Source organism: Rana temporaria, chromosome 6 (genome assembly GCF_905171775.1).
Source record: "Rana temporaria chromosome 6, aRanTem1.1, whole genome shotgun sequence".
Classification (NCBI taxonomy): Eukaryota; Metazoa; Chordata; class Amphibia; order Anura; family Ranidae; genus Rana; species Rana temporaria.
The window spans coordinates 79,866,863-79,892,972 of NC_053494.1; the positions used below are offsets into that span (position 1 = coordinate 79,866,863).

At 47.5% G+C, this 26,110-nt stretch overlaps 1 protein-coding gene across 5 annotated transcripts in view; it reads right to left on the bottom strand.

Moving 5' to 3' along the window:
• The window catches only part of VPS35L (VPS35 endosomal protein sorting factor like), a 1,107,598-nt gene that overhangs the window by 170,775 nt on the left and 910,713 nt on the right, over positions 1-26,110 (bottom strand). For 4 of the 5 annotated variants that reach the window (XM_040358550.1, XM_040358549.1, XM_040358547.1 and 1 more), the window contains one exon: positions 17,030-17,107. The exons of the other annotated variant lie outside the window; for it this stretch is intronic. In XM_040358550.1, coding sequence (XP_040214484.1) covers positions 17,030-17,107 — 78 coding nt within the window. The remainder of the gene's footprint in view (positions 1-17,029; positions 17,108-26,110) is intronic. 5 annotated transcript variants of the gene reach the window in all.

Sequence of the window (26,110 nt, forward strand, 5' to 3'; positions counted from 1 at the left end):
CAAAAATAATATTTTTTCTTCCCTCTACCTGAAATCTTTCAGTTTTTTGTTCAACTGAGTTGTATAGTTTATAGGTCACATTAAAAGGTGGAAAATGTTCTGAAATTATTTAGCTTTGTCTCATTTTTTTTATTACATTTTTTTATTTATAACAATCAGAAAGACTGGCCCACAAGGGTCACAACAATGGTCAGACTCCAAACACAGTGATAAACGAGATGATACAGTAATGGAAATATACATCCATCCCTCCTCCATGTGGAACATTCCACATGCAATCCATATATGGGTCCCTATACTCACACAGAGAAAAGCGGAGTCTATGCAAGGTTGTATCATCCCCCACTGCATCAAATATGGCTCAATGTGTCTAGGACATACAGGTGGTCCGGCCGATCGCCGCTCCCATGCGGCCAGCCTCCCCTTCAGTTTTCCGATTTTATAGAGTAAAGAAAACAGAAGTAAGAAAAGCGAGATCGTGTCGCAAGATTAAAGAGCCAAGGCAGCGCCTAGGCGTATGAAAGAAGAGAGCTGGAGAAGAGAGGAGTAATGCAGAGAGAGAGTGTGAGTGTCAGGGGACCGGTAAGCGGGGGGGGGAAGGGGGGGTCAGGTCGAAGCGTCAAACTCCCGGATCACTCCCTCTGAGGGACTGCCCCTCATACGACTATTTGAAAACTGTCCACAGCCGCCATGTCTTGGTGTAAGTCTCTAGTCTGTGTTGGCTAGTGAGGATTAGGTCTTCCAGGTGGTTAATTTCATCCACCCTGCGAAGCCACTGGGCAATAGTCGGTGGGTGTGGGAATTTTCAATTAAATGGGATGCAAGCTTTGGCTGCGTCCAGGAGGTGGCGGATCACCGAACCCTTACATGCCTTTACGGGCATATCCGTTGCATGCAATAAGCCGGGTCTTCCGGTACCGTACAGTCCGTGAATTTTCTGAGAGATGCGGCGTACCTCTCCCCAAAAACTCTGCAGCCGGGGGCAGGACCAGAAAATGTGCAGGAGGGTGCCCCTCTCCTCCAGACACCGCCAGCAACGGTCTGAGGTTGCTGGGAAAAGCTTGTGCAACAATTCGGGGGTCTTGTACCAGCGTGTGAGGATCTTATAATTTGTTTCCTGGGACTCAGGGATGACTTATGGGTGAATCTGAGTATATATTTCTTGTTCTCAGAGAAGTGGCAATTTAGGTCTATCTCCCACTTAGCGAGGGCTGGGATTTGGTAGCTCCCTGGCGGTTCTATCAGCATAGCATATGTCAAAGAGAGCATGTGTTGAATCGCACGGGACCCTGTACATAGCTCCTCCAAGGTCGTAAGGGGCTGCTGTGAATCGCCGGGGGGAGGCCACTCAAAAAGTGCAGCTTATACGGACCGTCAAGGTCCAACAACTCCGCCTGCGTCCTCCACCTCCCCTGGATACTATAGTGGGACGCCTGATACAGTCCTGCATCCCTCAGCGTGCGAAACCACCCATCCCGCAAGCCCGGCTCAAACTGGGGATGGCCTATCACTGGTCTCAAGGGGGAATTGCCGAACGAGAGGGAATACTGCACCAGCAGCCTTGCAACGACCCCCGCAGTGTTGCCTATCAGGGGATGGCGCTTAAGTGCAGGTGGCATTGCTGAATGACACCAAGGAGATCTATGGAGGGGTATTTCACTCTGGTCCTGTTCCAGCCTCGTCCACAGCTTAGTATGCCCGTGTCTGCACCAGTCCAGAAGTCTGCTCAGATGGCTTGCATGGTAGTAAGCCCGTATGTCCGGCAGTGCCAGACCCCCATGTAATTTGGGGAGGGAAAATTGCCTCCTGTTCAGGCGTGGAGATTTCCCCGCCCAAAGGAATCGGGACATAGCGGCATGCGCTTGCTTAATGTAGCTCCCGGGGATAAAAATCGGGAGGGCCTGTAGCAGGTACAGGAACTTAGGGAGAATCATCATTTTGAGGATGTTACAGCGGCCCAGCCACGAGTGGAGGCCACTGTTCCATCCTTCGAGCAGCTTCTGGACGTCCCTCAAAAGGGGCGGGAAGTTAAGCCTAAACAATTGAGTCATCGATGTGGGTATATAAGTCCCCAAATATTTCAGAGCTGTGTCCGTCCATTTTTAGTTGAAAGCTTCTTTTTAACTGCGTGAGCTGGCGAGGTGGTATCCCTATGCCCATGGCCTCCGACTTCGAGAAGTTGATAAGCTTTGATAAGCGTCTGTATAGGTCAAATTCCTGCATAAGGTTCGGCAATGAGACCGTGGGATTCGTGAGGGTAAACATTAGGTGGTCTGCGTAAACAGACACCTTGTACTGTGTCCCCTTTATCCCCACGCCTGTAATGCCCGGATTTTGTCGAATGTGGCAAAGGAAGGGTTTCAGGGTCAGGGCAAAGAGCAGAGGAGAAAGGGGGCAGCCCTGTCTCGTCCCGTTTGTAATCAGTAACGTCTCTGACAGCGCCCCATTCGCCCTCTCCCTGGCCGTCGGAGTCGTTTAAGCGGCCGCCATCCAGTTCAACATTTTACCTCCCAATCCTACGTGTTTAAGTGTCGCAAACATAAACCCCCAACTCACACGGTCAAAAGCTTTCTCCGCGTCAGTCCCGAGGAATATACTCGGACCCTTGCTCTGCCCCGCCACATGAAGAAGGTGAAGTACTTTTATGGTATTATCCCTAGCCTCTCTGGTTGGGACAAAGCCTACTTGGTCCAAATGAACCAAGAGGGGAAGGTGCTGTTGTAGTCTGGTGGCCAGTATTTTGGTAAAGATCTTAAGGTCAACATTCAGCAGGGAGATCGGCCGATAGCTACCGCATTGGCTGGGATCTTTGCCCTCTTTTGGGATGACCGAGATTTGGGCCGACAGCGTGGAGCAGTGGAAGGATTTCCCGACGCCAAGGCTGTTGTACAACTCAACCATACGTTGGCCCAGGGAGGGGAGCAGGGTCTTATAATATGCAATGGTCAATCCATCCGGGCCTGGGGCCTTGCCTGGCTTAGTGTTTTTAAGGGCCATGTGAACTTCCGATAACGTGATTGGTGTTTCCAATAGATCCCGGGTCTCAGTCGCCAACACTGGCAGGTCAGAATGGTCTAGGTAGTCTGTCGTTTCGTCCCGGGTAGTCGGTATGTCAGGCAGGTTATTTAGGGAGCTGTAGAAATTTCTAAACTCCTGGGTAATCTGTTGGGGTAGGGACACCCTCTGCCCAGTTGCCGATTGAACGCGTGGAATGTATGACGCCGTGTGTTGCTCCTGCAGCGACTGCGCCAGGAGACGTCTGCAGGTATTACCCGATTCGTAGTACTTGCGCCTGGAGCGCCGCTTTAGCTCTGAATTGTAAGAGGTTCGTCAGCTGCGATCTTACCATGTCAAGGTCCGTCCCCAGTTGTCTAGTCGGGGCTGCCTCCAGGGCCCGCAGCTTGGCAAGAAGCTCGTCCATACGTGCCATTCTCACCCGCTTCAGTCTGGAGCCGTGCTTGATCAGTATCCCCCTGATCACGGCTTTGTGGGCTTCCCAGACCAAACCGGGATCGTCGGGATGGAGTTCGTGTCAAAATAATGACCCAACTCCCTGGTCATATCTGCTAGAATGTCTGGGTCTTGCAGGAGGCTTTCATTCAGCCTCCACAGGGATCGCTGTCCCCCTTGTGCTTCGGACAGGGCGTAGTGTATGCTTACAGGGGCGTGGTCCGACCATGTGTCGACCCAATAGTCGCGTCTCGGATCGCGTGTAGCTGGTTGTGGGGTACGAAGATATAATCTATACGCGAGTATATCTGGTGGGGTTTGGAATAGAACGTGTAGTCCCGCTCTCTCGGATGAAAAAGGTGCCAAGTATCAATCAGGTGCGCAGAATGAAGTGCTGCACCTATCCGTCTACGCGCGCCCCTGGGGGAAGAAGTTGTCCCCGATGAAGTGTCTTCTGATGGTATCAGTGGAATGTTCAGATCTCCCCCTACTATAAGCTGGCCCTCCGAGAATCACGCAATCTGATCTAGGCGTCGCTTAAGGAATACATGCTGTCAGTCATTTAGTGCATATAAATTTGCTATGGTCACCTTCCTATCCCCTATTAAACCCTTCAGGAAGAGGTATCGGCCCTCTGTCAGTTTTGGAGTCCGTAAGCTTCCAGGGAACTCTGGCCGAGATGAGAATGGTCACCCCCCTAGACTTAGCCTCCGTATAGCTGGAGTAGTATGTTATGGGGTAGTGTCTGTTTTTAAGAAGCGGCAGGTTGTTAGCTCTGAAATGCGTCTCCTGTAACAGGACTATGTCCGCCTTCAAGCGCCGCATATCGTGAAGCAGCATCCGTCGCTTTTCTGGGACATTTAAGCCCTTAGTATTGAGAGAAACCACATTAAGGGTCTCCATGTTCGCGTAGCGCCACTAGCGCAAGTAGAGGATGGGAAGGGGGTGAGGAAGGGTGCAAGGGGTAGTGGTAGGTCAGTCCCCTGACAAAGAGAGGAGAGTAAAGAAAAGTAAACTGCAGCCACCAGAGGGTGTTACTGCTGAGAGAAGTGCTAATATAGCCCTATTGGGTAAGGCGCTCCCCAGGAGAAATCCTGGATACGAAGCACAGTCCTAAGTGGGGAGGTGTGCAGACAGGGTCAGAAGGTGAGCTCCCATCCATCACCACTCATCCCCGGCTATTATGTTCTATAATATGATCAAAAAAACAGTGCAACCTGAGCAGGTAATACATAAATACGCTACAAACCAAACATTGTCCCCAAGAGAAACATAGCATTTAACATTGTGCATGCAACAGCATCATTACAAAAACAGGTAATACAGTGCAAGTTTAAAGTGTGTCCCAGGCTCTATCCCCGGTCCGTAAGGCCACAGTAAGGCTGTAAGGCCACCCCCGCCCCAAGAGGGACGAAAAAACAGTCAGCAGCCAAGACAGGCACCTCCATTGCGCTGCCTGTTGTCCGGAGGGAATCCCACCGGTGTGTCTCTGAAGGGAAAAAGTGGAGGTGTCCAGCGAACATCAATCCTGCTCACAGAGTCAGCGACCGCTTCCCCCCCACCCCCATCCACCCGTAGCCATCCACCTCCCCCTCCCCGGGCACTGCCCTCCACCCTCCCAGGGGGAACTGGCCCACCCCACAAGCATATCCAAGGCTGGTAACAAAAATTAAAAATTAAGTAAAATAAGAACAAATGAAATGCCAGTAACTGCTCCAGTCCCTCCGCAAGGGGACTAGCAAAGAGGGGCCGGGCAGACCGTCAAGTCGCCGTCAAGTCGCGGGGTGCACTCACAAATGCTCCAGGCCAAAGCAGCAGTGTGATCCCAGGAGGGGGGGGGGGGCGGGTGTGTAGCACTTCCAAAGTGTCTGTGCAGTGGGCAGTGAGGGGGTGACGTTGTCCGGCCGCAAGACGCGGTCATCAGACCAGGGGTTTGCCGCCCAGGGCGGCTGAAGGGATGGCCCCGGGGTGCAGTCGTGAAGACATTAGCAGGGGTAGCCAGGGTGAGCGCAGGGACATGGTTCAGGGACAGGTGGCCCAAGGCCTACTCACGTGGCTCCTCTCTGGATGCCGAGCGATGTCTTCGTCTGCCTCTCTGGCGGTGGAGGACCGCAACGTGTGGAGGCACCCGACCTGCCCGTCTGGCGAGGGAGAATCTGGAGCCAGTCAGGGACCGGTATCAGCTCCGCCTCCAAAAAGAGGAAGAGAGCTGGCAGTTCCACGGTAGTCTGTAGCGTGAAAGACCCAATTTCAACTCGGAACGACATCAACAGGGGATATCTCCAACGGTAGGTGACTCCCTTCTGTCGTGCCAGATCCAGCACAGGTCTGAGGAGGGCTCTGCGGCGGAGGGTTGCTCTTGACAAGTCGGGCAGTATCCTGACCAGTGCGGTTCCCAGCTCCACATCTCCGTGGTCCCACGCCCGTCGCAGAATGGACTCCCTCTGGGTGTACCAGTGGAGCCAACAAATCACATTGCGTGGCCTGCTTGGGTCAGTAGGTCTGGGGCCCAGTGCTCTATGCACCCTACCCAGTAGGATCACGGCTTCCTGGTTGCCCAGCACGGTTCTAAAGATCCCCATCACTATATCGCCGACATTCTCAGCTTCTGTCGATTCAGGGATGCCCCGGAGCCGCAGGTTATTGCGGCGGCTGCGGTCCTCAATATCTTCCACGTGGAGCTGAAGGGCCACAGCGGTATCGCAATGTTGATCACGGGATCCCTTTAGCTCGGACACCCGGGTCTCCAAGGAGGTCACCGAGGCCTCCCCTGCTCCCATGCGCTCTGCTAGGTTGGACACCTCTCCCCTGACCTCCTGTATATCCCTCCTGTGTGTCTCCTCTAAACGGAGGATCAGCGCCTCAATGGCCGTCTGGGTCGGGAGAGCCTGCAGCATCTCCCTAATATCCTGATCTAGACCAGATATGTCTGGTTGTCGGGCGGTTCTCATCTCGTCCTGCAGTGGACCTGCGGTCTCCACCTGGGAGCCGTCCGTGGGTGTAGCGGAGTCCCGCCGGGGAATCCCAGTACCTGAGGCTCTGGCTGCTTGTGTGTCCCCACGTGCTAGGCTGCGCGGTGCTGCCACTGCCGCTCTGGGGGAGATTCCCTGTAGATGCTTGAAATACCTGTGTATCTCGCCGGAGTTCTTCCCCGCAGGGGTGCCCCTGGTGACTGCTCTGGTCCTGTACTTTGACACGCTCATGCCGGTGTTAAGCTGCAGTTTTGCCGGGGAACGAGGGCTCTGAACGGGAGCTCAGTAAAAACGCTGCTTCATTCGGCCATGTCCAGGCCACGCCCTGTCTCATTTTGTTTTTTTACATCACAGAAACCTGATATTTTAGCAGGGGTGTGTAGACTTTTGTATACACTGTATATAAAAAGGTCTTGGTCTTCATGGGAACGGATAACCCAAAAAAACACCATGCAGCTTACCAACAGCAAATAAGTGATATGTACAAAAAACTTGTAAATATGAATAAGCAAAAAAAACATTGCAATAATTTAATCCATAAATAAAATCAGACACCGATCACATAATTCATAAACACAAGTATCGCTGTAATAACAATTATGTTTAAAACCGTCCACTAAAAATCACCTCTATGCATAAAAACTCTTATTTATCAAGGTAGAATTTTTTTCTGAGTTTAAAAAGGTAAAAATATGTATAAAAGAAATCAGATATAATAAAAACACTTTCATAAAAACTGGGGTGTGGAAATAAAAATGCACAGGATATTTTCCAGTGCGGTCCGCGGGTGCCCGGGGCTGTGTAAACAAGCTCCATTGAGAGTCCGTCACAGTCTCTTGTCATGCAAATCGGATGCAGAGAAACCCACATCCAATTTGCATAAGTGCGAACCCAGCTGTAAGAGGCTAAACATTATGTATTACTAATGAAGCATTATCAAATTCAATGTTAACCCTTTAGGTGTATGTGCCTGGGTGGCATACAGGGTATATCCACCACAATTTATGCTGCCTTATTTGTCTAATGTAAATCCCTCTTCCTCTTCAGTCTGGGACCATTTCTTTCTATTATAAACACGCTCTCCAAGTCTCACACTTAGACTCCTAAATTTCCGCCATACATATTGAATGAACACAAGTGCACTTCTATATATACAGCCCTCCTTCAGAGCTATAATAAATAAAATAAAACATCTCATGCATTTTACCAGTATATGATGCTGAAAAGTTTTTTCCTCTCCTGAGAGTCCCTTTCGTTTCCACACATGAATAGCACCTCCCACAGGCATAAAAAATGTTTTGATCAAAAAAGGTGTATGTGCTCTGTCATGAGATCAATCACATTTTTGACCAGTCTCTAAGAGTAGGTGCCTTCCTGTAAATAAAATTCAGGATATCAGCAGGAATAGGTCCCAAAAGACAATCTTTTTGATAATCGGCCAAAGACAATTAATAATCTTTTGCAAATTGAATTCCATCAAAATTGCTATACTAAAATCTTCTCTGTTTATCTCTTCGTTATCTTGTAATAATATGTTCCTGTCCATATTTTCCGATCGGGGGGGGGGGGGGTTGGACCATCTACGACCAGACCGGACTGCACCCTCTCATGACCGAGAGCAGTAGCGGGTAACCTGGGGATCTACAGCAGCAGATCAGGACATCATGGTGCAGGAACGGGTGTACTGTCCGTACCACACAGACACGGACAGAGGAGGCGGGAGGACATCCAGCGAGACCAGGAGATGGAAGGCTGACAGGGAGAGGCGACGGGTAAGTAAAGTACAGACCAGAGGAGAGAGTGTGAGGTTGATCAGTTAAGTGGCGGCACTGAAGGTGACTGACTGCTAGTGTCAGATTACAAGGGAAGGCTGTGCAGAGTGACACAGACACAAACTACATAACCTGACTGACAGTGTATGTGAGTACCTGAGTATTGTGTGTGCCTGAGTATTGGGAGTACCTGAATATTGTGTGTACCTGAGTACTGGGTGGAGTACCTGAGTATTTATTATTATTATTATTATACAGGGTTTATATAGCACCAACAGTTTGTGCAGTGCTTTACAACATGGGGACAAACAGTACAGATACAATGGATTTTTCCCTCCACAAGCTATATATTTTTTTGGGGTGTTGCTCCCACGTGACCTCTGTTACCTGTCCCCCAGAGGCTCCCCAAGGCTATCTATCTGTTACCTGCCCACTCCCCGAGGTTATCCAGGTTATTCAAATATTCAACCACTCCCCCCCTCTGGTCCCACCTTCTCACAATATCCCTGCCCCTTTTATGTCCTCATTCTAGTTAATAAAATTGGGTCCTTATCCTTCTCCTCATTTTTTATTTTTGTCCATTCCGGTAAATCCACCCTAGGTATTTCTATTTCTTTACAAAAATCTTCCATATCCTCCGGATATTTTAGCCTCACAAACCTTCCATCTTTCTGGGCAACTAAGGATGCCGAAAACCCCCAACTATATTTGATGTTAGCTGTTCTCAGTTGGGCCAATAATGGCTTAAGGAGTCGCCTTCTCGCCAATGTCTCTGCTGATAGATCTGTAAAGATTTGGAGATCGATTCCCTTCATATATCTGGAATCGTTCCAATGGTGTCACGTGATATTTCTGCATTCAAATGTGGAGGTTTCCTGATCCTATGTACCCGATCTATTTTGAGTTCTTGTACTGCTCCTCTATCTAGTAGGGGTATTAAATATTTCCTTCATTACTCTTCTTAGTTCCTCTCCTCTCTCCTCCAGGATTCCTCTTATACTTAGGTTCTGACGTCTACTTTTGTTTTCTTGATTCTCTATTTTATATGCTACTTCTCTCTGATTTATTTGTACGTTTTTGATTTGTATTTTTAATTCTTGTATTTCAAGTGCTTGTTTATCCTTCTTGTCCTCTGTATCCTCCACCCTTTTAAGGATGTGTCCCAGATCTGCTCGCATTGTTGCGATTTCTGTTTTAAAGGAATTTTCCAGCCTCCTTTCCAGTCCTTCAAACATTTCCACCATTTCTAGTTTGGTCGGCATTTGAATTTGTATGCTTTGTTCCCCTGTACCCGATTGGCTCTCCATCTTAGTATTTGCCTTAGCTTTTTCCTGCACTTCTCCCTTTTTTTGCCAACTCTTCCCTTTTTCTTCTTTAGTTGCCTGCGATTTACCAGGTATAGGGTTGTAGGACTGCTTTCTTTTGTTAGGTATTTTTGTATATTACTCGTATTAAGGCTTTCCCTTGCTACCTTAGGTTCTATTGCTTTTGTTGCATTTGTTACTTTTGTAGATCTCGTTCTCATCCTAACAAGGATAGAGGGGAAGATATCAGAAAGAAAGAAAGAAGAGCAGGCATACAGCGATAAAATAAATGAAAAGTAGTACTCCTAGGAGTGAGGCATTTTGATGAAGAGGCGGGCTAAGAAAGGCCCAGACATCAAACTCCGTTCAAAACTTTCATTACTCCGCGATCTCCAGCAGCAGGCAAAGAGGACCCAAAAAAAAGAGAAGAAAAAAAAAAAAAAAAACACAAAACAGAGGCAAAGTCTACCAGAGTGGCAATAGTCTCTGCTCAAATTTATTTCGCGTTCTGCCCAGTAGCGTCCTCTACTGCTGTTTTCGTTTGCAACCCTGTATTTTATATATTGCCTCAATCTATCTGTAATATACTTTTATTTCACGGTGCATAGAAATCCACTGTCAAATCACCAATACATTTGCGCATGCACCTGTCAATTTCAGGACAAGCTCCCCCGTGCTCAAACACTACTGCAAGGTCTGCCAGAGTATGTGATAGGGTAATAGAGTCCCTCAGTGGTATTCTAACCGTTCCCACTGGGTATTAAGAGTCCTCTTGATTTACAGGTTATAACTGTCTGGGGGCAATTTCATTTAGGGTAATCTATTCCCGGGACCGTGCCTTCCTACAGTGCCATTCTCTGTTTATATATCACATTCTGGGGCCTATAGTTCAGCTACATATACAGTCCATACTGCAGAGATTCCCCATGCACCATACTGAGTATTGCTTAGTGGTAGTCTGTTATTTCTACAGCCACATCACAGCAAATATGATATAAAATTTTGCCTCAATACTCCAGCATTTTAACATGTCCACTCCTCCTCTCTCTTTATCAAACGCTTATCACTTTTTCAATGGCAGAGTTCATCCTCTTTAATATTGCATTAACATTTGCTCACCTCTCCCCCATGCTTCTCCTTTAATGTCCCGGGACCAGGGGGGGGTACGGGGGGTTCTCCCAGGTGTGGATGATCCGTGTTCTCCTTAGCAGGTTTTCCGTCCCTCTGCCGGCTTACCTCTGCATTCCGCTCCTCATCAGCGGTAGATCGTAAGCCACAACCTGAGATTCCGGGGGCGCGGGGGGGGGGCGGTTAGCGTTTTGCCAGCATTACCCGTGGCCCTTTCACGCCGCTGCTTCCGTTCATTCACCCGGAGCCTCTCACAGCTGCTCGCCTCCAGTGCCACAGTCAGGCTCCTCCCCCAGCTTAGCTGCGTACAACGTGCTAGATCATTTCCTCCCCCATCTGATCTCACAATTTTGAATCCCGGACGTTTCTTGAATTTAAATGTCGGGTCATTAGGTAACTCTGTATATGTATCTTGATCGCTCAAAATTGTATACATTTCCCCCATATAATCAGCCTTATCCAGCAAAACTATGCCTCCACCTTTATCGGCGGGACAAATGACCAGGTCCTTATTATCGCAAAAGGAGTTAAGGCCTTGATTAGGAAGAGGATTGTTTAACCACTTACCCCCCGGACCATATTGCTGCCCAAAGACCAGAGTACTTTTTGCGATTCGGGACTGTGTCGCTTTAACAGACAATTGCGCGGTCGTGCGACGTGGCTCCCAAACAAAATTGGCGTCCTTTTTTTCCCACAAATAGAGCTTTCTTTTGGTGGTATTTGATCACCTCTGCGGTTTTTATTTTTTGCGCTATAAACAAAAATAGAGCGAAAATTTTGAAAAAAATGAATATTTTTTACTTTTTGCCATAATAAATATCCCCCAAAAATATATAAAAAAAAAAAAATTTCCTCAGTTTAGGTCGATACGTATTCTTCTACCTATTTTTTGTAAAAAAAAATCGCAATAAGCGTTTATTGATTGGTTTGCGCAAAAGTTATAGCGTTTACAAAATAGGGGGTATTTTTGTCATTTTTATGAATATATTTTTTTTACTAGTAATGGCGGCGATCAGCGATTTTTTTTCGGTACTGCGACGTTATGGCGGACACTTCGGACACTTTTGACACATTTTTGGGACCATTGGCATTTTTATAGCGATCAGTGCTATAAAAATGCATTGGATTACTATAAAAATGCCACTGGCAGTGAAGGGGTTAACACTAGGGGGTGGGGAAGGGGTTAAGTATGTCCCTTGTGTGTTCTTACTGTGGGGGGGGGGTGGCCTCACTGGGGGAAACACTGATCTTCTGTTCATACATTGTATGAACAGAAGATCAGCGTTTCCCCCGCTGACAGGACCGGGAGCTCTGTAACGAGCGATCGCGTGTGCCCGGCGGCGATCGCGCCCGCCGGGCACAGGCACGGGAGTCGGGGGCGAGCGGGGGGCGCGCGCGCCTCCGGCGGCTCAAAGAGCCGACGTAGAATGACGTGGTCTCGCCCAGGAGAGCCGACCTGCCGCCGTAGAATGACGGCGGCTGGTCGGCTAGTGGTTAAAGTACGTTTAGGCGATAACTTGGTGCAATCTTGCAACACCAAATCTCTGAACATATTTATTGCTGGAGCAAGCTGAGTGGGAGGATTAAAAAGAGAAGGGTTGGATAACCCTGAATGGACAGTACCTGACATGGCTGCCCTTGCTACACTCCTAGTTGGATTTGAAGTAATGTAGCGTGTTATATTAATCTTCCTAATATACTCTTCCGTGAATATCAATAAAAGTATCAAATTTGTTGAGCTTACGTGGAGGGGCAAATTTAAGGCCCTTATCTAAAACAATTTTCTCTTCCTGTGATAATACAACACTACTCAAATTGAACACACCTTGACATGTTCTGCTCGCCTTCGTTTTTCGCCTCTGACACCTCCTCCCTCCTCTAGACCCTCCCTTGGTTCGGGACACCCTTTTTCTGCCTGGGGGGGCCTCGTGAAAACCCTGGTTTAGGCGAGGATTGGGGTTTGGTTGTTGATAGTTATAAGGAGACTGGTCATACTCGGCATTAGAATACGGGTACACTCCTTAATTATACTGGTCTCAAAGTGGAGAGTATTGATTATAAGTTGATATTGGTGGATGGCTATAATAAGAGGAATTAGATTGACTATTAGGATGATCGTAATATCTAATAGGTGGTTCCTCTATGGTAGGACGATCCCCTAAGATAAGATGACTCCCGATCATAGTAATGATTGCCATAATTTGACTTGTTTCCTCTATGGCCTCTTCCACCCCTCCTATTGGAGTTGTGTCCTCTACCCCATGTGTATTATTAGGGGTATGTACACTCTGGGGTCGACATCTTTGGGATTGAGGATTATTCCTAGGTAGTAGACTCCTACTCATAGAAGGTTTCGGTTGGGGTTGGTGGTCAGTTGGGGGTGCCTCAGCACCTAAACTGGAAGTGTTAACTTCCATAGTTTGTTCCTATATTGAAGGTTTCTGCCAACTGAATACTTTACCCGCCCTATAGTCCCCTATATCCTGTAAGTCCCTAAGGTGTTACCAGTGCATCTACCACTATTGCCAGTGGGGACTCTAAACCCAGACACAACCTGTCCCAACTTGTTGTAAAACTTGGAATCTACTAGATCCACTTGCAGTTCCCCAGCGTTGGCCAATTGGCAAAAAAGTCTCAGGATGCAGAAACCGCATGATCCCAGTACTAATTGCCGATGACTGGAAAACCTCCCTGCCACTATTCTAAACCTGAAATATGTACTGGCGGTAGAGAAAGCACTTGTTGTGTGGTCCCAGATATAATGTGGTTCATCTTCCTGAGCCGCACAACCTCTGGTGCCACCCCAGTGGTTGATATATATATACCACTGCAGAGACATTTCTGAATTAAACCTACAACTGGTTTGTCCCATAATCCAGAGTAAGGTGTACTAGCACAAAGTTTCTCTACAGACCAAGTCCACTGAACTATAGCCACCTTAAAACCAACTAGAGAGGCTGGCGTCAATGGTTATCTTCCAAACCCCTGAAAGGAAGAATTTCACCTTCTCTAGATTCTGAACCATCAGTAGTTTTGCAAGTATGCAGGTACCCAGGTATGCCTATATGTAGGTACCAAGTTATGCAAAGAAGCAGGCATATAAGTATTCTTGCCGTTCATGCATGTATTAATGCAGTTTAATACAAATAAGCACATATTTATACAGCTTAATGCAAATAAAAATAAACATGTTGATTAAAACGTGTGTTTATTTTAGTAAGCAAACATGTGTTTATGCAAAACATACGTTTATACAACATGTATCTAAGCACACATACATGTGTTAATGCAAACATGCATCTTAAGCAAACATTTATCTGCCAGCGTCCATTCACCTATAGGTGGCAAATAACCCACATGGTAATCACTATGACTGCTCTGTGTCCCCTGAAAGAAAGTGTGCAGGGAAGGTTTTTGTAAGCCAAAGCATTTTTAGGAAACCCAGGCAAGTGACTCTGGCAAGGCTGACACAGGTTGCCCTGTATAAAGATTTTGTGTGCACTGTGAAAATAAGGATATAAATGGTATCCTTAAATTTGGAAGATATATCAGCGGACTGAACTCCTGCAGTAGCAACCAGAGGAAAATAAAGTATAGACTCTTCTATGACCCGAGGCCTCCAATATGACTGAACGTTTCCCCATTAATTTAGACACAGTGGCAGAAAATTCCTCTCTTGATAAATAGAAGGAGGAGGCAACATTACAGTCCTGCATCACATCTTCCAGATGGAAAGTTGTGAAAATTGGCTTCAGTATCTCCGCGTCAGATGAAATTTTGCTGGTCTCAAGGCAGATAGATGATGTCTGTTCTCCTACGGACACTAGCAAATATCTGAACATGTCGGGAGTTTGAAGGGACTGGACTTGCAGCTTTGCTTGCAAGTGTCCTGAAGGCTGCAGCTGCATTACCCATGGTTACAGAATACTTCATTATGCATCTTTTATGTTACAAAGAAATGTAACAAACATTTACAGTATTTTTTTTAACACTGCTTTAGAAGCACACATTTGATTGCCTATTTCCCTCGAAGCAGACAAAAACCCTTTCTAAAGAGGAGTTATTTGGCACTTGCCATAATCCTAAAACCAAAACTGTTTAAAAACGAAACAACTATAATATAATATAACAGTGATCCTGACCCTTGATAGGGCCTACTCCGCTGTGCTATAAGTGACAATAACTTTTAAGGACCTATTCACGCCGATATACGTCGGCAGAATGGCACGGCTGGGCACATCCACGTACATGTACGTGGCTCTTTAAGCCCAGCCGTGGGGTCGCGGGCGCATGCACGCGACCCGGTCCGAAGCTCCATGACCGTGGGACTCGCGGACCAGATCGCCGCTGGAGTTCCGTGATCGGTCCCCGGAGCTGAAGAACGGGGAGAGCTGTATGTAAACACAGCTTCCCCGTTCTTCACTGTGGCGCTGACATCGATCGTGTGATCCCTTTTATAGGGATACACAATCGATGACGTCACACCTACAGCCACACCATACATAACCCCATCAGCGCCCCCTTGTGGTTAACTCCTTAACTGCAACCGTCATTTTCACAGTAAACAATGCATTTTAAATGCATTTTTTGCTGTAAAAACGACAATGGTCCCAAAAATGTGTCAAAATTGTCCGAAGTGACCGCCATAATGTCGATGTCATGAAAAAAATCGCTGATCGTCGCCATCAGTAGTAAAAAAATAATAATTAATAAAAATGCAATAAAACTATCCTTTTTTTTGTAAACGCTATAAATTTTGCGCAAACCAATCGATAAACGCTTATTGCGGGTTTTTTTACCAAAAACAGGTAGAAGAATACGTATCGGCCTAAACCGAGGAAAAAAAATAATGTTTTATATATTTTTGGGGGATATTTATTATAGAAAAAGTAAAAAATATTGAATTTTTTTCAAAATTGTCGCTCTATTATTGTTTTAAGCGCAAAAAATAAAAACCACAGAGGTGATCAAATACCACCAAAAGAAAGCTCTATTTGTGGGGAAAAAAGAAGCCAATTTTGTTTGGGAGCCACGTCGCACTACTGCGCAATTGTCAGTTAAAGCGACACAGTGCCGAATCGCAAAAACTGTCTGGGTCCTTTAGCTGCCTAAAGGTTCGGGTCTTAAGTGGTTAAGGGTGTATTTTATGTCAAAACATTCCCCCCCCCACTTTTTTAATAGAGAGATTGGGTTAGAACCCTGATAAGATTTCTACTGCAGTTTGTGTTCCCTCTAGGGAGATTCACCTTTTCTATTTGTCCTAGTGACCATTGTCACTAGGACATTTTTTGTTTTAACCACTTAAGACCCAAACCAATATGCAGGTTAAGGACCTTGCCGCTTTTTGCGATTCGGCACTGCGTCACTTTAACGGACAATTGCGCGGTCGTGCGACGTGGCTCCCAAACAAAATTGGTGTTCTTTTTTCACCACAAATAGAGCTTTCTTTTGGTGGCATTTGATCACCTCTGCGGTTTTTATTTGTTTGCGCTATAAACAAAAATAGAGCGACAATTTAGAAAAAAAATGCAATATTTTTTACTTTTTGCTATAATAAATATCCCCAAAAGAGATATAAAAAAAAAATTTCCCCAGTTTAGGCCGATACGTATTCTTCTACCAATTGTTGGTAAAAAAATCCCAATAAGCGTTTAAAGATTGGTTTGCGCAAAATTTATAGCGTTTACAAAATAGGGGATAGTTTTATGGCATTTTTATTAATAATTATTTTTTTACTACTAATGGCGGCGATCATCGATTTTTTTTTGTGACTGCGACATTATGGCAGACACAACGGACAATTTTTACACATTTTTGGGACCATTGTCATTTTCACAGCAAAAAGTGCTATAGAAATGCATTGATTACTGTAAAAATGTCAATTGCAGTTTAGGAGTTAACCACTAGGGGAAGCTGTAGGTGTTTAGTGTGACCTCATATATGTTTCTAACTGTAGGGGGCGGGGCTGGACGTGTGCCGTCATTGATCGTCTTTCCCTATATCAGGGAACAGACGATCAATGACACTGCCACTGTGAAGAATGGGGAAGGTGTATTTACACACACCTCTCCCCGTTCTTCTGCTGTTGTGACTGATCACGGGACACCGGCGGCGTTCGGGTCCCACGGCGCTTCAGACCGGGTAGAGTGCGCACGCCGGCGGCGCGCGACCCACGGCTGGGCTCTTAAAGGCGATGTACATGTACGTGCCTGTGCCCAGCTGTGCCATTCTGCTGACGTATATCGGCGTTATGCGGTCCTTAAGTGGTTAAGAAGACTCATTCAATTGTTAGTGGACTCAAATGTACATTTTGATCACAGTGACAAGAAAATTTGAAGGAATAGGATTAAAGTTTTTTCCTGAATGAGCATATTTCTACAGTGTTTGTAGTTTTCAACCATACCCTGACAAAGGAGGCAGTTTTCCTTGAATGGTTTCCCTTCATCACCTTTTTAGTCTCCATGGCTAGATGGTTGACACTCTGAAAATATAAAATGACAGCTGTTAAATTGCATCAACTCATGCTCATCACAACACTATTTTCTGCTTATGAAACTTTTTAAAGTGAAAATAACCTTGCCTAAAAAACAAAAGTGTTGAGGTTTTAGCAACATGTGGTATTGGAAAATGTGTGCACAACAAAGATTTTGTTTCCGGAACACTTTAGGGTATGCTGGTATCACCTTGAGCTTAGCAGAAACCTCTGTAGGATGATCAGCTCTGTTTATTTATACTGGCCCAGATTCAGGTAGATTTGCACATTAATTACACCTGTGCAGCTCAGCTGAATTGCTCTGCGCCGGGGCAATTTGGCAAGATTGCCACCTGATTCAGGATGCCTTTTGTGTGGTAATTTGCTCCTATGTAAGGCAAAATTGAGGGCGCAAGCCAGCGCAAGTGAAAGTGGGTGTGCCCTTTATGCAAATGATGGTCTGTCCGCTCAGCAGTGGCTTGCGCCCGGCGCACGCATGCACAGTTCGACCGCTCCCATGTGCGCATGCGTGCAACTGCGCCTGTCCTACTTTCTGGGCAAATCCTGCCCACCTGCTTGCACTGAGAAAATAAATAGGGGCAGACCTGCGCAGGTCCTGTGCAAAATTACATCCTGCTTTTTTCAACTCCCCCCCCCCCCCCCCCCCCCTGAGCAAGGTAATTTTGTCCTTTATTGGAGATGGCACCTCCTCAGAGGGAAAAAAAAGAGGAAAGCGAAATTTAACTCCGCTGAGATGGAGGTAATGCTGGCGGCACTCACTCGCCATACTACTGTGCTGTATGGTGCCCAGCGGAAGCACACCACCGTAGCCCAAAGGAGGGCTATCTATGATGCCATTACTTTGGACATAAATGCCCTGGGCAACGAGGAGAGGACCTGGGAGGATATTCAAAAAAAGATGAACGATATGCGGCGTAGGGTCCAGGATAAGCTGGTGATTATCCGGAAACATACCAGGGGCACGGGAGGAGGTCCAGCCTGCCCAATACGATTAAATCCGGAGGAGGAGATCATATCTCAAAGTTTGTCGCTGGAGCAGGTGGAGGGAGTTCCAGGATATGACTCCACTGTTGGGGACTTGGGGACTGGTAAGTGTGTTTTATCTCATACTAGCTGAATATCCAGCGTTGCCCGGTCTTCCCATCTTAACCTTTTGGGGAGGAAAATCATAGTAATATAAATATACCCATCTTTTATATAAGGGTGTAGGTAAGGGTTAATTTAACTGTCATATATTTTTATTTGGCATATAAGTAATATGTGTACCAGGTATTATTGAAATATCTCCAGGCGTACAGAAGTTATGTGGGAACATACATTTCCCATTGATTTGCATGGGACTTTAAACAAAAACCCAGACCCTCACAAATGGGGGTAGTTAAGGGATAAATGAACTATACTATAGTTTAAGTGGACATATAAGTAACATGGGCCAAATCCTCAAAGATCCTGCCTAACTTATGTTTTCCCATTTAAGTTACACTGCCTTAAAATTTCTACCTAAGTGCCTGATCCACAAAGCACTTACCTAGAAATTTCAGGCCGTGTAACTTAAATTCTCCCGGCGCAAGGCGGACCTCTTCTCCAGGGGGCGATTACAATTTAAATGAGGCGCGCTCCCGTGCCGGCCGTACTGCGCATGCTCGTGACGTCATTTTCCCGACGGGCAGCGCGCGAAATTACGTTACGCCGGGCTTTGTGGATTGCGACAGGGGACAATAAAGTTGCGTCCGGTAAAAAAAAAGGTTACGCGCCGAAAAAAAAAATTCAAAATTTTAAAAAAATCGCGGCGATCGAAAAAAAGGTCTGTTTTTACAAGGTGTAAACAGTTTACACCTTGTAAAAGCAGCCCTAATTTTACGTATGCAAACGTAAACTTACGCAGAAAAAACAAAGCTGAAAAGCTTTGTGGATCTCCGTAAGTCCTCATTTGCATACGCAAAGCGGCATTTCAATGCGAAATGCCCCCAGCGGCGGATGCGGTACTGCATCCTAAGATCTGACAGTGTAAGTGTCTTACAGATGTCAGATCTTCTGCCTATCTTTGGAAAACTGCTTCTGAGGATCAGTTCCAAAGATAGGCACAGGGATACGCAGGCTGAACAGCAGTTCCGCCTGCGTATCCCTTTTGAGGATTTGGCCCCATGTGACCAAGTGTTATCGAAATATCTACAGCCGTTTGGAAGTTATGAAGTAACATGTATTTCCCATAGAGTTAAATGGGACTTTAAAGGAAAACCCTGACCATGGCAAATGGGGGTGGGTAAGGGTTAAACCACCTATCCTATGTTTGTTGCTGACATATAAGTAACATGTGTGCCAAGTTACATGTTAATATCTTTAGCCGTTTGGACGTGATGCTGGAACATGAAGTAACATGTATTTCCCATAGAGTTGAATGGGACTTTAAAGAAAAACCCCGACCATGGCAAATGGGGGTGGGTAAGGGTTAAACCACCTATCCTATGTTTGTTGCTGACATATAAGTAACATGTGTGCCAAGTTTCATGTTAATATCTTTAGCCGTTTGGACGTGATGCTGGAACATACATACATACACACACTGAGTTTTATATATATAGATTTGCTGTGTATCAAGGGAGGGGGTAGAAGTGAACATATGAGGGGGTAGAAGTGAACATATGAGGGGGTAGAAGGGAACATGTGACAAGTGTGTGGCTCCAGCAACATGTGTTTTTTTGTGTCATCCACAGATGTTGAGGATGAAGCTGGGCCGTCGTCGGCTGCAGGGCGACCCATGCCATCCCCACATCATCAGGTGGTACAGTCAACCCCCATGGAGATACTGGCCATGTTGGTGGAGGAGGAGAGTGAACATAGGCCAACTATGGAGGAGGAAGTGGAGGAGAAGTCCATTATCCTCCACCTGGAGGTCTCTGTCTTCCTCCAGGAGGATCCCACCATCCCTGACCTCCCCACCACCCCCCCGACCATCACGTCATCCCCCTCCAGGGCAAGCCCCTCCAGTGTCCCTCCCTCCAGTGTGACCCCCTCCCCTTCTCCCTCAGTACGGGCCCCAGCCTCTCCTCCCAGGAAGGCGCTTTGCAAAACGAGGGGTGTACCCTCCGTCCTCCGCGAAGGTCTGCAGGAGGAACAGGGCCGGCAGACCCGCCATCTAGGGGACATGGTGGGTGATTTGAGGCGGGTGGCGGACAGCCTGGCATCCTCCTCCTCCTCTGTGCAGCAGGCCCTCACCCTGCATGCTGACCGGGGGAAAAGAGACACAGAGAGCCTGGAGGAAGTCAGTGCGAACTGTGGAGCCATGGTCACCTGCATGGTAGAACAGCAGGACGCCACCGCTTTGCTCACAGCGGAGGTGAGCAGGTTGGCAGGTGCGGTGGAGGCCAACACTGCCGCTGTGCGGGAGGAGGGGAGACTAACCCGGCGGCACCAGAGGAGCACTACCACCCGGCAGCTGCGGATGTTGGCACAAACCAACAGCGTGCTCACCCGCCTGGCCAACGCCATGGAGGGCAGACAGGCACCACCTCCCCCTCCATCCCCACCCCATGCTCCATCCCCACCACAGGCTCAACCACGAGGAGCCAGAGCCGGGGCACCCTTGGCACGAGGATGTCTAAAAAAAATATATATATATTTTCATGTGCCTTTTTTTTTATTTATTTAACATATCCCTTGGTGCTCAGATAATGAGCTTTTTCTGTTTAGTTTTATTATGCTCATATGATTTTTTTTTGGATATTTATTTTTTGCTCAGATTATGAGCTTTTCTATTTTTTATTTATGCTCAAAGTTTGAGTTTTTATTTTATTTTGTAGTCCCTAAAAAAAAGTGAGTAGTGTATACTACAGTGTGACTGGTGTGTGAATGGGGGGGTGTGACTCCTGTTGGAAAAGGGGTGTCACCCTCTGCCGTGTGAAAGGTGTATGAATGGACAGCAACATAATTGGAGCCTTGACGCAGCGTTGCTGCTCCCAAATACCATGGGGTATCCTTGGGTCTAATCCAATTTTGGGTGCATGTGGGGTGTGTGTGCTAGGGAACACAGTGGTGTGCACGCGTGCATTCTACTTGTGACATGATTATTGTGTGTGATTAACGTGCAAAGAGACGTTCCACGAGACCACTCCTGACTGCTCTTCCCTCAGTAGATCGGGTAGAGTTGCTTGGGGGGGGGGATTGTGTGGTTCGGGGGTCAGGTCATCACGTATGTCAATCTGCAGGCCCCTTCTCTCGGCAAAGTTGTGCAGAATACAACATGCCCCGATGATCTTGCATACAAAGTTTGGGGAATACAACAGGGTCCCCCCGGATTTATCCAGGCATCTGAAACGGGACTTAAGGATGCCAAATGTGCGTTCCACCACTGCACGGGTACGTGCGTGAGCTTCATTATATCTTTCCTCTCCTGGGGTTTGGGGGTTCCGGAATGGGGTCATCATATGGGGTCCCAGTGCATATGCCGCGTCACCTGGAAGAGAAAAGACAGGAGGATGTTAGTCGTGCATGTGCCCCTCGTGATGTCTGCATCATGGGGGGGGGGGGGGACAGTCATACCTGACACCCATGTCACTCACCAATCAGCCAGCTGTCCCCATACATGTTCTGTTCAAATTCTGTTGGGATGCTGCTCTGACGGTAGATGAAGCTGTCATGACAGGACCCTGGGTGTTTGGCACGGACATGCCATATGAGGCCATGGGCATCAACTATGACCTGGACATTGATGGAATGCCAGTGCTTCCTATTACAGTATATATGCTCTAGGTCACGGGGGTGGGGCCGTAGTGCCACATGGGTACGAATCTGGCAATTTGATAGAAATCTGTGATTGCCTTCTGCCGCTGGACCTCCTGGGTGGGTTTGATGAACTGGTGGGACATGCGTCTCAGGATTGCAGGAATAACCTGGTGCACACACCTGCTCATGGAGGATTGGGACATCCCAGCCACAATTCCACCTGTACGCTGAAAAGATCCACTTGCCAGGAAATGCAGGGTTGCCACTACCTTGACCAGTGGCTGCACTGCATGTCCACGATGTGTCTGGCTGGTGATGTCATCATGCAGGATTGTGGCTAATTCCAGGATGACTTCAGGGCTGAATCTAAACATGCGATACACCTCCAAATCACTCATGTCAAAGATGTTCCTGCGCACTCGGTATATCCTCTCCCGTGCCCTCCTACGAGTCGGTTCACTCAGTAGTATTGCTAGAACCATGGCTGCCCCCTGGCATGTTGGCACACAGATGGGAGGTCCAGAAAGTGTGGGTGCTCTGCTTGCTCAGCTCGTCCGTAACTGTGCTGCTGTAGTTGCTCTCCAGCTGACCTGTGGCCATCTGTTGCTAACTTGCCCCTGCTTTTATAATGTGCAAGTTTGCCCGGGCCGAACAGCTTGCGCGCTTGTTGTGCAAACTGCGCCTCACACGCGCAGATTTTTGAATCATCGTTCGTTCCTCATTTGCATATTTGCTGAGGGAAAACAATGAGAGCGCAAGTTGCACCCTGCGCAAAAATGCCCATTAATTGCGCTGGGGCAGAGAAACTGCGTCCCTTGAAAAATGCCTAATTTCAGGCTTAGCTTGTTTTCTGGGTCATCCGCATATTTGCCTGGGCGCAAATCCGTACTTGCGCGGCGCATATCGCGATTGCGCCCGCGCAAGTCGTACCTGAATCTGGGCCACTGTCAACATGAACAACAAGGAGAGGTGGTTGCTTCAAAATCAGCCAATCAGACATTTGTATTCTTTCAAAATAACCAATCACACATGTATATATTCAAATAAAATTCCAGTAGTAACGTGTGCAGATCCATGCGGCAGGCTCTCTCATACACACACAAAGTGTCTCACAATTTAAATGCTGACTTTTAACAAAAAATAAATAGGCGGAACTCCGCTTTAACTAGAATCCTTAGTTGGAGATGCCAAGGGACTCATATTGCCTCGGTGGTACTGGAGGAGACATTGGTGGGCCATGATTTGGCCCACGCCCCATGGGTCCCCTACCCATATTGAGGTTTCTCTAATTCTGTTTCCTTTCTCACTCCCCACACCTGAAAGCCCTTCTTCATTAATCTCTCTTCTACCACCATTTTTTTTTATTCAGAAATAAGTTTATTGAAGCACAAGTAAAAATATACATACATCGAGGCTACAAACAAAAAACATTCCAGTACAAATTCAGGCAAAATAAACCATACCACTGCACCAACCACATACATGTTATTAGCCAATCCCGGCCATGCCCAGCCTCCTCCTCCCATCTTAAAGGACCCCCATATCCCGCAGATGAGGCCCAATCACAATCTAGAACCACATTCAAGTACTCAGGCCCAGTAATCTACCCGTGACCAGGTCCACCGGGGCCAAGCCCGGTACATCCAGCCACGTGCCCCACAGCCTCTCAAACTTCTGGGAGCACCCTCTATGCTGGTATATCACTTTCTCCTTCCGGAGCATATCCCCCATGGTATTAATCCACTCTTTCAAACTAGGAGCCTCCTCCGATATCCAATGGGACATTATGAGCTTGCGAGCCAGGAATAGAGACCTAATTACAGCCACTCTAGTACCTTCTTCCCATTCCAACTCTTCCAATATAAGGATCAGACAATGTTTTGGGTCTGTAGGCAATGAGACTTGGAACACCCTGTTAATAGTGTCCACTACCCCCTTCCAATAAGGGTGAAGCTTCGGGCACCTCCACAATAGGTGAATCAAGTTACTGTGATCACTCTTACACCTGGTACATAGTGGGGTGGGCCGCAGCCCCATAGCAAACAGTCTATGGGGGGTGTAATACACCCTCAGCAATAGGTACAATTGCGACACTTTATGGGACACATTCAGAGAGCAGAGGCCTGTAGGGCCTCCTCCCACTGCTCACCGTCCATCGGGCCCACTTCTCCCTCCCACTTGGCCCTCACCCTCAGCGGGTGTTTGATCAGAAAGCTGTGCAGCAGCATATTGTAACACTGTGATATAAATCCCTTGGTATTAGGAGCTCTTGCGATTAGATTAAACAAAGGGGTAGGAGAGGAAATCCACTCCGCAGCACCACTCTGGGCTTTCACTGCATGACTAAGTTGCATATAGTAGAACTTCATTGACTGTGGTAGCCTGAAAAGACCCTGCAGGGTCTCAAATGAGAGCAGAGTCCCATTACGAAATATCTGACACAAATGGACCACCCCATATCTCCTCCATAGTGTCCCATGCTGTAACTTAGCCAATTCAGGTTATGAATCATTAGACCAGATGGGACTATATTCTGTGAACACTCCCTGCAGATACCTAGCTTTGTTCCAAACTTTTTGAATAAGGTTATAGGTCGGGTATTGTTTATTCGGTTTCCCAAAGGCCAACGATTCCAAGGCAGTTGCCACCGACTCCCTCCCGACTGTATGCAGCATCACCAGTTTTTTCCTGCCTGTCTCTGTACCTAAACCCCACTACCTCCGAGCTGTCTCTAATTTTAATTGCAAGGGGTTCTATTGCCAAAGCGAAAAGTAGAGGCGACAATGGACACCCCTGTCGCGTGCCCCTCCCCAAAGAGAATGTGTGCGATACCGCCCCAGACGACCGGATGGCCGCCTGTGGGTTGAAGTACAGCAGACGGACCCAGGAGATGTAGGATTCCCCAAAACCAAACCTCCCAAGAACCTCCCATAAGTACTCCCACTCGACGCGATCGAAGGCCTTCATAGCTTCCAGTGAAAGCAAGGCCCTTTGTCCCATATTATCTGCTGGGGATTGCATATTAAGATACAGCCTTCGCAAGTTGACAGCCGTCGACTTGTTAGGCATGAAGCCAGCTTGGTCTGGGTGGACCAAGCTTGTGATAACCCCGTTCAGCCTAATCGCTAACATTTTATACTAGTAACTTAATATCACTCTGCAACAGCGATATCGGTCTGTAGGAGCCCGGGTCTAAAGGGTCCTTGCCGGGTTTCAGTATTAGCACAATATTAGCCGTAGCCATGGAAGCAGGCAAAATCTGCAGCTCCCTGGCTGCATTGAACACTGCCAAAAGTTTCGGCAGGAGCATATGCGCATAGTGCTTGTATACCTCCATGGGCAATCCGTCGGCTCCTGCGGCCTTACAATTGGGAAACTCAGCCAGCGCTGTCTGCAGCTCCTTCAAGGTAAAGGGGGCATCCAGTGCCTTCCGCTGCTCTGTCCCAAGTCGGGGAAAGTCAATGTCCTGTAAGTAGGCCATGAGTTCTGTCCGGGTAAACTGTTCCGTCGGGAGGTACAAAGTCTCATAAAATCTAGCTAGTTCTGCCAAGACCAGGTCGGGGGAGTTCACTATCCTGCCCTCTATAGTTTTAATTGCCCCAATGCTGGGAGACCTTTGTTGGGAGTTGGCTATCCTGGCAAGCATACGCCCTGTGCTTTCACCCACCTCAAAGAAAGCCAGCCTGGAAAAGAATAACTTCCGCTCTGCCTTGGAGGACAGCAGCCACTCATATGCTGATTGAGCGGACTGCCATGCCTCCCTAGCAGCATCCGTCGGGGTTTGCACGAAAGCCTCTTCCAGGGCCGCTACCTGTTTTTCAAGGTCCTCTCTGAGCCCAGAAGAGTATTTCTTCACCCTGTTGATTTCACGGATAAGAAGCCCCCTCACGTACACCTTAAAGGCATCCCACTGCTCTGCTGGGGATTCGGCAAAATCCCCACTATCAAGAAACTCCCCATGCTCCGCTCCACCTCCTCATGTGTCAGGAATAATTTCAGCCAAAAAGCGTTAAACTTCCACGGGGCACTTGGAAGTGTAGAGGGTGGAGAAATAATTAAGGTAATTACCAAATGCGAGTGATCCGAGACACTACGGGGCTTATATACCACATCCAAGATGGACGGGAGCATAGCAGGGTTACCCACTGCCAGATCAATTCTGGACAGTGTCCCGTGAGTTTTGGAGAAGCAGGAAAACTGCCTGTCCAATGGGTACCTTAGCCTCCATATATCCACCCACCCCACCTCATTGAGCATTCTCAGCAATGG